The sequence below is a fragment of the Mya arenaria genome, chromosome 3, assembly GCF_026914265.1.
Source record: "Mya arenaria isolate MELC-2E11 chromosome 3, ASM2691426v1".
Taxonomy (NCBI): Eukaryota; Metazoa; Mollusca; class Bivalvia; order Myida; family Myidae; genus Mya; species Mya arenaria.
The window spans coordinates 48,217,825-48,232,073 of record NC_069124.1 but is presented as its reverse complement, the minus strand read 5'-3'; the positions used below and the strand labels follow the sequence as shown (position 1 = coordinate 48,232,073).

Genomic DNA, 14,249 nt, shown 5'->3' with positions numbered 1-14,249 from the left:
CTAGTTCTAGCTACACCAGAATTTTGCCCACCAACATGTAAATGTTCCCGTTTTGAACTCGCTTGCAACAAAACGGCTATTAGAGACGTTCCTTTATTTTTCTCGGATGAAATACAAGAAGTGCACTTGTTTGATTTCAACTTCAATGGAATAGAACCAGGTATATTTCGAGAAAATGTACTCTGGGCACGCATCAGAACTCTTATAATATATAGCTCGCACGGAAAAACCTTGTGCGAAGACGCTTTTGATGAATACAACATTTCTTGGACTTCATAGTGAACAACTTCAAACTGTATCAAACAAACTCTTCCGAGGTTTAGATAACATCGAATGTCTTGATTTTGACGGAGCTATTAAACTTGACCCAAAATGGTTTTTACCAGCAATTGGGCAATTTCCTTTGCCATTTCTTCGGAACGTGTCTTTGGCAGGATTGAACTCTTTTAATCTAAATGCAATAGAAATGACTGATTACTTTTTCAGAATGGTGACATTCAATGGAACAAGAAACATACATTATTTTGATGCATCCAATACGTTCGTAAGCGACATGGATTTTGGCTTATTACACAAATATAACATATGTAATTCGATAAAGGAACTAAAGATGCGTTATATAGTACTAACTAGGGCCAAGAATGTCCTTGGTGCGCCTTGCAAGAGTCTTCGAAAGTTGGATATGAAGGGATTTGACTCCCCAGTGCTACGAAAAGGAATAACATTCAACAACACCGGATTTTCCTGTCTCGGTGTATTGTTTTACAATAACATAGATGAATACATACTGGATGATATTATAAGTAAAGCAGACAAGCCGATTGTGATATCAGATTTCCAATTGAACATGTCTCAATGTCTTATGCGTGTCAAAAGGCTATCGTGTAGCAACAATCGCATGCATTATCTGAACATAACATCCTCATTGAACAATGTGACAGTTGAATCCTTCGAGTTTGGAAATTTGTCAAACAATGACTTACTGTATGCATCGCCCGCCTTGTTAAGACCTTCAGTAAACATGAAGACTCTTGATTTGTCCTTTAATCAGTTATCCAACATGCAACAAAAGTATCCGAAAGATCTGAATGATTTGTTTTCTCATAATAATAATTTGAAATACATTAATTTAGCTTCGAACAATTTGAACACTTTATCTCAGAAGATGTTCGAACACAACACAGCGTTGGAACATGTTGACATATCGTTGAATAACCTTAAGCATTTGGATTCCATTGGTCTGCATCTACGCAGACTAAAGTATCTGAAGGTCAACCAAAATGCGATCAAACATTTGTCAAAGCAAGAAAAGAAAATCATGAACGAATTATATACTAACTCAAACAAGTCTTTTAAAATTGATTTGTCCGGTAATCCATTTGTGTGTACATGCACATCTGAATCGTTGGCAACAATTGAATGGCTGAATGCTGGTTCTGGCACATATTTGGTTGGTGATGATGACCAATACACTTGCTCTTTAGAGGGGAAAAAAATCCAGATTATTCCAGATGCAGAAGACTAAGATTTTCTGTAGACGAAAGAAAATGATAATGGAACTCATCATTGCAACGCCGACCGTGACCTTTGTTCTCGTGTTAGTTGCTGTTATATTGATAATACGTTCGAAAATAAAAGCCAAGAATTTTGCATTTGAAACAGTATTATCGCAATTGAGAAATGGCTCATTTCGAAAAGAGCATCTTGTTTTCCTTTCGTTTTGTTCGGAAGATGTAAATGTGGCTGTTGATATTAAGCATGAGATGAAACGGAAGATGAGGGATATTTACAGAATCAGCAACGACAATCTTATCTGCTCTGGAGACACCCACTTCAGACCCGGGTTAAGGATTGGCGATGAAATGATCAGATGCATTGGTAATTCGGCCGTTGTTGTGTTTGTTGTGTCGAATGACTTCTGTCAAAACAAACCAACGATTATCTTCTTGGTTGACCACGTCGATCCATCTTTAATGGACACGACCTTACAGAATTTGTATGAAAGAACCGTCCATGTGTCTTGCAGACAGAGCGGCATCGAGCTGTGTATACAACCAAGTTGGAGTGTTGTTTGTAAAACAATTATTTTACTGGCTACGAAATCCCTAATTGGTGCGGATAGAAGAAACAATGGTCGCGAGGATGAAAGATTAATACTTTTAAATTGAATGAGAAACCTTGTGTTTTATGTTATTTATCGATCTGTACTTAGATGTAGATAATTACTTTTCCAAAGTTTTCAACTAGCATAAGCGCATACATAATTATACATTTGTATACTTGCCTAAATGCCTAGTTTAAGGAATGTTTGGCATGTTAATCTCCTGGCCCCAATTTCTCGAAACTTCTTAAGTCTCTTATAAGAGGATTAAGCTAAACTCACTATTTTTTTTGCTGTTCTATAAAATGGGTATTATTTACTTCTAAACAATTTTTAGAAATTATGTAGGAATATTCTAAATGACAATAAGACATTTCTCATTAATCAAAATCCATTTTTAGTATGAATTTAGGCTAATTGAAATAAGCGACTTAAGCCTGTTAAGCTTAAGAAGTTTCGAGGTATTAGGGCCAGCTGTGCATCTCCTGCTAATTGTACTGTTGGCATTGTAATTTGGCCAATTTCCTGTGTATTTGTTTATTGACACAGGGCTATTAAGGGTCCATTTCTATAACAAGAACCTTCAAAACGGCACAACAGGACACTTGGAGAAGGGTTTAACTAGGCCTTAAGGAAGACACATTGCTTATAGAGTTGGACTATTGTTATTGTTGTGACATTACGGTCTCATCTTTTCTTGGAATTATGCCAACAGTTATCTGAGTTTATTATTTGTATTGTACGCCTTATAAGTTTAAGGTAGCTATCAAATTAATTCTTTGACAAATATGTTTGCTATCAAACAATTTCATCTACATTTGGCGTACTTGAACAGATTTGTCTGTGATTAAAATACAATGGCTGATACATGCATTGATTAAGACGAGAATAATGCTATCTCCGATCAACACGAACTGGACTATTACAAAACTAATTTTATGTGCGAACGAGATTTAGAAAGTACATGTATTGCTAAAGATAAAGTCATAATTTATTATAGAACTGTACTATCCGAATCTGCACTTTCTCCTTGTTGTCTGGATTTTGAAATTGGTATATACAATTCATCTCTAGACATAAACGTACATGTAAACTAAACCTGAATACTGATTTTAACAATGTTACAAAATACTTTGACAAACGTAAAAGTCACTTAAACCTAACATAGAAAGGTTCACACAACAAAACACGCCTAATAGAATGTCGGACTATATGGGTGAAGCATTTGAGCTAAAAGAGGAACAAATTAATTTGTTAGCTGCTTCCCTAGCAGTGATGTTGTTTTGATAGATTTAAACAAATTGTTTTCATTCATGTCGTTGTTCGGGCGGGCGGCCGGGCGTATTGGCGGCCGGGCGGCGTCAAACTCACCTATGGGTTGACATATCTTGACCAAACTTGGTCTATAGGAAAACTTTATGGATACCTTTCATGGGATTGCGTTTCGGGTCCCTAGGGTCAAGATCAAGGTCACGGTTACGAAAAATAGAAAAACGGTTGAAACTGAATAACTTTAGTTAGGGTTGACATATCTTGACCCAACATGGTATAACGAAAGAGTTTATTGGTAACTTTCATGGAATTGTTTTTAGGATCCCTAGGGTCAGAGTCACTGTTACTAAAAATAGAAAAACAGTTGAAATTGAATAACTTTAGTCAGGGTTCAAATATCTTGACCAAACTTGGTATCAAAGAAGAGTTTATGAAAACCGTTCATGGGATTGCGTTTGGGGTCCCTAGGGTCAAGGTCACTGTTACTAAAAATAGAAGAATGGTTGAAACTGAATAATTTTAGTTAGGGTTCACATATCTTGACCAAACTTGTTTTATATTATGGATTGGTTTAATTTTTATACTGATAATTATGTATAGGTTGTATCACAGTATTTGGTTTATTTTCAAGTCCGTCTATATTACAGATGCACTTTTACTCACAAACAAAATTTACCACAATTAATACAAATGATTTGATAAAACAAAACAGATGAATAAATGGCGACAACAAAGGTTCTTATGAAGGATACCGAGTTAAATTTTCAAGAAAGGTGCAGAAAAAATGTTATATCTACCTTATGAGACTATAGTAGATCACTGTTAGTCTGTTAGCATTCTCAATCATATTTTTTTCACCTTTTAAATACACGTTTAGAATCTTGTCAGCAGTATCAAATATTTTCTATAAATGCTTTATTTAGTTAGTAGTTAAAGATTAATCAATCAAAATTTACTTTTGTTATACATGTGTATGTATTGATTTTGAACAAGAGTGTCCATTTAACCTAACGACTGGCATTATATATATTGAAATGTTTGTTTTATGGGTCGCATTGACTCATTCAACCCCTTATATGTTGTACATATTGATTCTGAATAAAAGTGTTTTTCGTTCTTTTTCTAAAGGGCGGATTTTCCAACAAACAGCGATTTCATTATTTTTTTCAATTTTTTTGTCTTAAAAAATATTTGTCATTTGGCCCCCCTCCATTGCTTTCTTTTATAAGTGACAAAAATAACACTTTCTTTAATGTGAACAATGCAAAATATGTAATAATACATCCCCGACAAACCCTGGAGGATAATAATATTAATTTGAATTGAATAAATGATTACACCATTGAGTATTTGAATAAAGGGAGGAAGCGCAAGCTTATGCTGTAATCATTCCGAATGATAAAATACGAAGAAAAAAATGTATCTTTGCCCGGTCCTGTTTTATTATAATAAATGAATTTTCTGCTCGTTTGCTCCAATTTATTCTGGCTCAAACTCTTTTACATATTAATAAGTCTAAAATGACAAATAAGGTTTTAAGTATGTCGGTACAATTTCACAACATGAGAGGGTTTCTGCTAGAAGTAATTGCGCATAGCTTAGCCTAAATGTCTATTTGAATGTTCTTAAAATACATAAAGGTTCTAGTGTGAATGAGCTCAACAATAATTAATGAATACAATCACGTTCACAATGCTATTCTGCATTGAGGAGGCATTGAATGTGAAGCGCCCCAAAAGCGGTTGCTAGCAATTAATGTTCGGCACTTCAAAGATCTTCTTTTTATGTGCGTTCCTTGTGAGCGTTATTTTAAGCTAGGCTTTAATTCGTCTGTTGAAGTAAAAGCAATGCAAACTGTATATAAATGATGCTTTAGGGATTATTAAGCCTGCCTATTAATCCCCCTCCCCCCCTCCCACCGAATCGTCAAAGTAAACATTCACTTTCAATACAGGAGACAAAAGTAATAAAACACGCCCTAAATGCACCATTTCGTACCAGAAATTGCAAAAACCTTTACATCGATCATGAGGGAGAGGTGCATGTCAAAAGAGTTCACTCCTTAGTAACGCCCCCTCTAACGTCAAATCCTGGACCCGCCCCTAGTCTCCTATGTTAAAGCTATTATTTAAGACTTCTGTTACAATTACTATGAGTTAAAAAAGCTACAATGTTATGAACAATATAGCCATTTACGGCATCTGCAAACACTGTCATTAAAGTATAATGTACTCTCCCCAAGTATAATATATAGGCCCCACTTCGATGAGGAAGTAAATTACGAATGGTAATTTCCATTTAAGAAACTGTATCGGATATTACTTCCTTGTTATTTTTAAATTGTATGTATCATCAGATTAAATAAACGTCAGATACATAATCATACTCTCAGATTCGTTTACATATATCTGAAACAAAATGAAATGAGAATACCTTGGAGATCGTTTTAAGATTATAGAATATATAATTTTCATGACATATCAAAATGGGCGTAAGCCAGTCATCTCCGGAGTTTCCGCGTAAAACTCCCGTCGAGGGACGTTCATTATGGTACCGAGATTTTGAGACATATCCTATTGGAACTATTTTAAACGACCTTGATACCAAAATCAAAGAATGGAATAATATAATTGGTAATTTAAAGAAAGGACATATGAGTGGAGAAATGAAAGTGTACATGTTTTCACAGATGATTCAAACTTCAGATTTTCTAATCAATATGGTAAGCAAATTGTTTCTTTATTTTGTTGTTAAAATGTTGATACATGTACATGAGAAAATCCGATTACGAGTATATAATGGGTATGTACGATTACGAGTATATAATGTGTATGTACGATTACGAGTATATAATGTGTATGTACGATTACGAGTATATAATGTGTATGTACGATTACGAGTATATAATGTGTATGTACGATTACGAGTATATAATGTGTATGTACGATTACGAGTATATAATGTGTATGTACGATTACGAGTATATAATGTGTATGTACGATAACGAGTATATAATGTGTATGTACGATTACGAGTATATAATGTGTATGTACGATTACGAGTATATAATGTGTATGTACGATAACGAGTATATAATGTGTATGTACGATTACGAGTATATAATGTGTATGTACGATAACGAGTATATAATGTGTATGTACGATTACGAGTATATAATGTGTATGTACGATAACGAGTATATAATGTGTATGTACGATAACGAGTATATAATGGGTATATACGATTACGAGTATATAATTGGTATATTCGATTACGAGTATATAATGGGTATATACGATTACGAGTATATAATGGGTATATACGATTACGAGTGTTACCATTTTAGGGTATATACGATTACGAGTGTTACCATTTTAGGGTATATACGATTACGAGTGTTACCATTTTAGGGTATATACGATTACGAGTATAAAATGGCTATATACGATTTCTAGTGTGTAATGAGTATAAACGATAACGAGTATATTATTGGTATAAATAATAACGAGTGAATTATGGGTATATACGATTATGAGTCAACTATGGGTATATACGATTATGAGTAAACTATGGGTTTAAACGCTTTCGAACACCCTTTGGGTACAAACGCTTACAAATAGGTTATGGGTACAAGTAGTATTTATAAATGGGGATTTCAATTAATAAATACGTGTACAGGAATTCCCTATTTAAAAAGTGCCAAAATGTTGCAAGTATTTTTATCGGCTCACAAATCCTGTATGCTATTTTGCTTTTACCATCAAAATGAAGTGTGTTAACCATACTATTGCATTAAAGTTTAAACTAAATTAAAAATGCACCTATCAAGTGTAAACCTATATCGTACCCCTTTAACTGAAAAGTGTCAATTTAAAATTATTATTTTTTGCAATAACTGAAACATAGTAGTACAAGGCTTATATATTTATTGCAAATGCCCCCCCCCCCCCACCCCCTACGAAATATTCTTAACAGTATTAACATTTAAAGAAACACAAGTTATCGATCACGTGGTCTTTAAGCTAAACACTCAAGCATATTTCTGTATTAATGAATCAGCAAGGAATGTAATGCCAAAAGGAAATGAAGCATTTGTTCATTAATCAATTACCTAGGAAATGTAATACCGAAAGGAATTGAAGCATAAAATGCTTTATATCAGGCGCTATAAAGTACATTCATTTTCATATTTGGTGTTAACTTGTGTTTATCATGTGGTAGTGTCTGATTAAAGAAAAAAGACACATTAAGTACGAAACAATAGTTATCATAATTTCTGTTTCCGTAGGTCCCGCAGGAAATTTATAGTGTTTACAGAAAACAACGAACAGAAAAAGAACCACAGTTACCATATGAGCACCGACACCAACAAGCACCTCGCCACAAGGAAGGACATCAGGGTACACTTGAAGGAGAGAGTATGATAAGGCGAGACAATGCATAACCCCGTCCCCAAACTGCATCTCCGGGCGGCAGGAATAATGAGCTGGAAAAACTTAAGAGAGAAAATAAGGAACTGCAGACGAGATTGAAAGGCGTCCAACTGGTTGGAGAAGACCTACAAAGAGAGAAAGAACTTCTCCTTACCAGGTACTTCAGAACTTTCTATTCATGGCAAGTAACGTGCCTCAAACAGTCTTTAAACCACACCTTGTCACAAGACGTACCCACACCCCTTCACAAGACGCGCCAACACCCCGTCACAAGACGCACACACACCCCGTCACAAGACGCACAAACACCCGTCACAAGACGCACCCACACCCCGTCACAAGACGCACCCACAATCCGTCACAAGACGCACACACAAGCCGTAACAAGACGCACACACACACGCACTCACAAGACGCATCCACACCCCGTCACAAGACGCACACACACCCCGTCACAAGACGCACACACACCCCGTCACAAGACGCACACACACCCCGTCACAAGACGCAACCACACCCCGTCACAAGACGCACCCACACCCCGTCACAGACGCACCCACACCCCGTTACAAGACGCACCCACACCCCGTCACAAAACGCACATACACCCCGTCACAAGACGCACACACACGCCGTCACGAGACGCACCCACACACTGTCACAAGACGCACACACACGCCGTCACAAGACGCACTCATAAAACGCCACAAGACGCGCCATCACAATGAGCCCCTGTAGTTATCTTGAGTCAACAAGGAAAATATAAACTATAAAAATGACATTATGTGAGTTCGACTGAAATCAGTTATCTCCATTTTTCATTCCGTTATTGAATGTCTGTTTTCAGGTTAAGTAGATTTGCAGGCGAGAAACTAACAGCAGACAATCCAAACATAGCTGACCTCAGTGATCCTTGTCGGCCCACCAGGCTCGGGGAACAGTACAGCGAGATATATGACAACGAATGGACTAACGCGTTTGAAGGCCTTCTCGATTGTGGTTATACTAAAAGTGAAGCTATTGATACACTTAGGGACACGCTCATAGTAAGTTGACTGTTTTGAAGTCATTTTTATTATCCCCCGCCTTGAAAAGGCGAAGGGATATAGTAATGGTAGGCGCGCTTCCGTGCGTGCGTGCGTGCGTGTGTGCGCGCGCGTTCGTGTGTGCGTCCGTCCGTCCCACATTCATTTCAATGCATCTCCTCTTACATTTCAAATGCGACTTCTATTAAACTTTTACAGATTGATGATCATAAAGTGAAGCAGCGCATATTGTCGGGCTTTCCCGATTTGACAATTTTTGAAAGAGTTATTGCCCTTTGCTTATTTTACATTTAAAATTGGTTTCTTCGCAACTCCTATTACGTTTTTCATGCGATTTCTACCAAACTTTCACAGATTGATGATCATAAAGTGAAGCAGCGCATATTGTCTGGCTTTTGCGATTAGACCATTTTTAAAAGGGTTATTGTCCTTCCTTTATTTTACATTTTAAATTGGTTTCTTCGCAATTCTCCTTACGTTTATGACTATATAGTGACGCAGCGCATATTGTCAGTCTTTTGCAATTTGACCTTTTTTGAAAGAGTTATTGCCCTTTCTTAATTTCTCGCATTTCTTATGTTCCTGCGAAATTACCCTTACCATTGATTGACTTTCGTTACAAAAAGTGTCCCCATGAGGCGAGGGATATAGCTATCTGTGACCGCTCTTGTCTTAACAATGTGTTATATACCAAGTACTTAAGTATTCATATATAAACAAAACTAGTTGTCGGTTAGCGCAGTGGTTAGCGCACTCGCATGGGCGTCGTGAGTTCGGTTAGTGGTCACCAAGCCGGACAAGTGGGTTTTCTCCCGTTTCCCCCACTAAGTATAAGCTATCATAGCTTCCTTCACAATCGTTGTTAAATATATAATGGTTAAAGTAAACAAAACTATATTAAATGACTCAAAACGTGGACAGATCCATGCAAATCTAGACATTCCCCGGCAAGAAAATATTTATGTTATCTTAAGAAACTGGAAAACTTAATAAAAATAGCACGATACTTCACTGAATAGAGCCATATTTGTTAAGATACAAGTTGAAATAACCTCAAATGACGTTTGAAGTGCATGTTTGCGATATAAATTAAATATTTTAATATGATATGTACAATATCCGTTGAAATATGCCTGTCTTAAATCTGTCTGTTGTGTGCTTTTTACGTTCCAGAATATTGACACGTTTTGCAATCAAAAGGCTGACATGGTTTTGAAAAAAGCTGAAGACGCTGTGAATCTTTTGTTTGAAGATTACACCAAATCAGTTAACTTCAAGGTGAATAGAAAAATGTTAACATGTTCAATAAGTAAATACTTACGTTATAAATGTTAGTGTTTACGTTTTTGTTACAGAACTGTGTATTTTTCAGTGCCATATACATTGTTGTGTTTTAGCAATGAAATTAAAAAGTATTGTGTTGCTTTTTTTCTGATTTAAGATTGGTATACCTGAAATAACAATACGGAGTGGACGGGTAAGAAAACTTTGCTGACTCGATTTCAATTTGTTTTGAAGAATGCATACTAAAACAATGTTCACGTTAAATAACTATTTGACGCACATACAATTCGATATTTTTATGATTCTAGGTTAACTTAAACGAACAATCAATAGATGTGTCAGCTAAAAAGAAGCACGTGGTAAGTCTTTAAAGAACTTCAATTGATGTATGGTTTACTGGAATTGTCCTTCTATTGTTCGTAATAATTGTAAATCGAAGAGTATACATTAGTTTTCAGATGTGCTTAATAGCGCTACAATGGGAGCCATGGGCCTGCAGAAAAGGTGGATACCAAAAGGTGGCAATCAACCAGCATCGCCTTCTGCCATGCAGACAAAATTTGTAAGTGATTTCTTTCATTGTCTTTGTAATGTATCGTAAATTGTATGTATATCTATGTTTATCACTACTTTTGTCTACACTTCAGGACGTAAAACCAGTAAATATTGAAGATAAGCTGAAGAAACTGAGAAAAGAAGTTTCATCTTCGATGGTTCCAATCGTACAACGGGTATTCCAAACAAAGACTTTCCAAACAAATATTTGTAATATGTTCAAAGCAATTATTAATAAGTTAATTAAAACAAACTCCTGCTCTTAAAATTGATTGTATATCTTGGCCATTTGGAATGCAAATTCGACACTGTTGACATTTTGTTTTTAAGGCCTACATCGAGGCTTTTTGGAACAAAGAGTGTATACCAGTCCTCAAACCATTCGTGAAAGCCTGCCTGCATCTTTGTTGGAAAATGGTCGTCCAGAGTCCGCCTATGCGCTTTGAACTGGTGGTTACCAAAGGTCAACATTTTGATGCCAATTTATTTAAGGAGTACACACTTTCTGGAACTACGATTGATTTCGTCGTTTGGCCTGCGCTACTTTTGCATGATGGTGGCCCTCTTATTGCAAAAGGTATTGCGCAGCCTGTGGGGAGGAACAAGATTGAGTCATCAAAACGAAACTAGATAAACTCTTCACTTCATTCTAGCGATGTTGATTTTTTCCTGTGAGAACGACAAGGTTCACCGAATAATGCTTTAACAAATACATAGTATTGATTGATGCGATTATTCAAACTGTCCGACTGCATTTCGGAATTAAAATCAAATTAAATGTATTCAATGTTTATATGTAGATTAAGATGAACATCTGTGACAATGGTTTGGCTATATCATAATGTGGTGTGATAATTTGACAAAATGGTGAGTCAAGCATTTAAGCAATGCCGAAAATAATGCATCTCAGTATAGTGAATACAGTTTTAAGTTTACTTTTAACTTTCAAAATGTGTGTATTGGTGCCTTTAAGAAATACTATTTCTTTGTTACTATGACGCCTCTTCACGCTTCTTAGTTTCCATTTGATTGATATGTTGTTACGTTATTGTTTACTAGTGATATCATGGTTTAGTCAAATATTATGTCTCTGTTGTTTTGAGGTCTATAAGAGTCTGTCTGCGCCCATTGGTTGCCTTATGAGTTAACCCTGCTGTAATTCACGTTGTTTATTTTAGGTCTAAAATGGACACGGAATTTAAGTGACTGCAAATACCTATCACATTATTACTTCCAGAAGTGTTTTTTTATATTTTAGTAATAGTTCCGCTGGTATAAAAATGTATTTCTCTTATAAATACCGTTCATTACATATTATAAAATGCACTTCATTGGAATGGCCTTTGTTGAACTCAAGTATCTGGTTGGGTTCCCTATCTATTTGTAACCCCACGGTCGTTTTATTACGACCATATTACACATATTACTGCATACATCGGGTGTAATATAAAGAGGGGTAAGTTTAGAAAGTTATTTTTATTGTGTTTTGGTTATATGCAAATACACAGTTTATGAAATAGAATACATATTTTAACTAAAAACAAAGTTTCGTTTTGTTTTGCTTTTAGATTTATTGCGCATTTAAAGCAGATCGAATCATAAAATAAGAACACATATGGAGTTAAGTAATTGAATATGATAAAATATTTTACCGCGTGAACGTTGCTATGCCAGGTTTTGGTGGACACTCAGTGAAATATATTACGATCTTACACTGAAACAAACAATTATCCTGTATTTATTGCACCATAATATCAGATCACAATTTATCTAGAAAGCTATTAAAGAAAAAAACATTTACGTACGCCATGATATAAAGCTTGCTGTCCAACATAATGATACATGATAATTATGCGATAAATATAGTGTTAAGAAACAAATATTTAAAAAATCACATTGTAGCAAACATATTTTAATAACATGTAAAAGCTGAAATCCACAGATTGCCCATTAACATATTCATGCCTCAGTGTTAATAAAACAATTTTCCAAAATAAGTCTTGGGACGTTCAAGTCTTACTGATAAGATAGTAACTAGCTCTGTGAACTTCATTTCTTCAAATGATATTTAAAGTAGGAGAGTTGTATTAATTGTAAAAAAGAAAATAATCAAAGATGCGTCAACAAGAGGTTTGATGTTGTAGTATAGACTCATCTCTCTTTCATCAAAATATATAAATCATTTAAACTATTTATATATTAGCAAAAATAGCGTGTATCAGAAACAAATCATAATGCTATAAAAATAGTCATTCCAAAATTATCATGTGACTGGAAGTTCGCATTGTACCGAATAAGTCTCAAACGGTGTGACTGGAAGTTTGCATTGTACCGAATGAGTCTCGGACGGTGTGACTGGAAGTTCGCATTGTACCGAATGAGTCTCGGACGGTGAGGGTAGTCTAGTCATCAAAAGAGTTTCGTTCGAAGCGCGCTATTAATATCTGCAACCAATATGAAAAACGTGTACAAAGATTATGTATAACATTTAGATTTACCTTCCGCCATTCGTCTTATTGAGCTAATTGGAATGGAGCCGTATTTGCAAAAAAAAACTGTTTGAGACATTTCTTAATTTTAGTCAATTTTTCAAAATGTTTAAGTCATATTGTAAGAAAATTGTATTTTGAAAATAAAAATTTGAATATACAATTGAATCAACGAAAATAAAGGCTTTCATATATGATTAGGTTATCATTTATTATTACTTTGGAGATACTTAACTTAAAAAATGGTTTTAAGATGTTTTATAAATACCGACCATGGTGAATAGCTAAAGAGATTACTAGATTTGTTTTGACGGATGGCATCAATACGGCGTGATAAAATAGTAGATATATAAAATTGCATCTAGATCAACAGTGAGTGCTGGTGTGTACTTCACAGAAATATACTACGTAAAAAGAATTCGAAAGACATTGTTGATAATATTGTTAAACATTTAAGGGATAAGAGTGGTCTAATGCTATAGGAGTCCGCCCATCACCTTAGTGATTGTGGTTTAGATCCGTACCTGGGATTCCTATTTATGGCCTCTCTTAAAGAATATCGGTCTGGATTCTGCCCTCGCGTGTGATAAGCTATTAACTTCCGCCACAACTGATCTAAAATATATATCAGTATAAGTCGCTGTTTGTTTAATTCGAACCTTAGGTAAACATCTTAACAAGAAATACGTAAAACGGGCGACTAGGTCTACAGGCAATTATTGGAAGTCTTAAGCGGATGTGCGATCTGTTTGTTGAACATTTGCCTTGCATGTACACAAATTCAACATATATATGACAGTAACATTAGACGTTTGCATCCATGAGCTCACATGTTCAAATTATCGGCTTTTAGACTACGCACAAAGCAGGACGTACGTATTGAGAAAACGCGTGTTATAAATCATTTGAATCCTATAAATATTTGAGTTTCGGTGGTGGATATATCAATAAAAACGTTCCAGCCATATTCGTTATTTGTTATATTTTACCATTATAACATATTATCTGAAGATAAAAATTAACAGTGCTTGGTAAAATTCGTCTTAATGTTTCCATGAAAACTATCAGG

The 14,249-nt window shown here is 35.4% G+C and overlaps 2 protein-coding genes and 1 pseudogene across 4 annotated transcripts in view; all 3 read left to right on the top strand.

Annotated features, from left to right (window-relative positions):
• Window positions 1-610: 610 nt before the first annotated feature.
• On the top strand, window positions 611-2,168 carry LOC128226084 (toll-like receptor 4; annotated as a pseudogene).
• Window positions 2,169-5,660: 3,492 nt separating this feature from the next.
• Window positions 5,661-12,227, top strand: LOC128229332 (uncharacterized). Of its 3 annotated transcripts, XM_052941202.1 has the most exons (9): window positions 5,661-6,095; window positions 7,662-7,963; window positions 8,654-8,852; window positions 10,026-10,130; window positions 10,294-10,329; window positions 10,445-10,495; window positions 10,588-10,698; window positions 10,784-10,867; window positions 11,022-12,227. In XM_052941202.1, exons 4-9 carry the CDS (start codon window positions 10,059-10,061, stop codon window positions 11,319-11,321), a joined length of 654 nt encoding a protein of 217 aa, XP_052797162.1. In that variant the 5' UTR covers window positions 5,661-6,095; window positions 7,662-7,963; window positions 8,654-8,852; window positions 10,026-10,058; the 3' UTR covers window positions 11,322-12,227. The 3 variants fall into 3 exon arrangements, with proteins under 3 accessions (XP_052797162.1, XP_052797163.1, XP_052797164.1); XM_052941203.1 differs by lacking the exon at window positions 10,445-10,495; XM_052941204.1 differs by lacking the exon at window positions 10,784-10,867.
• A 1,745-nt stretch (window positions 12,228-13,972) lies between these two features.
• The window catches only part of LOC128229338 (uncharacterized), a 40,838-nt gene continuing 40,561 nt past the window's right edge, over window positions 13,973-14,249 (top strand). The window contains exon 1 of the mRNA XM_052941210.1: window positions 13,973-14,052. Within this exon, the coding sequence (XP_052797170.1) occupies window positions 13,973-14,052 (80 nt within the window). The remainder of the gene's footprint in view (window positions 14,053-14,249) is intronic.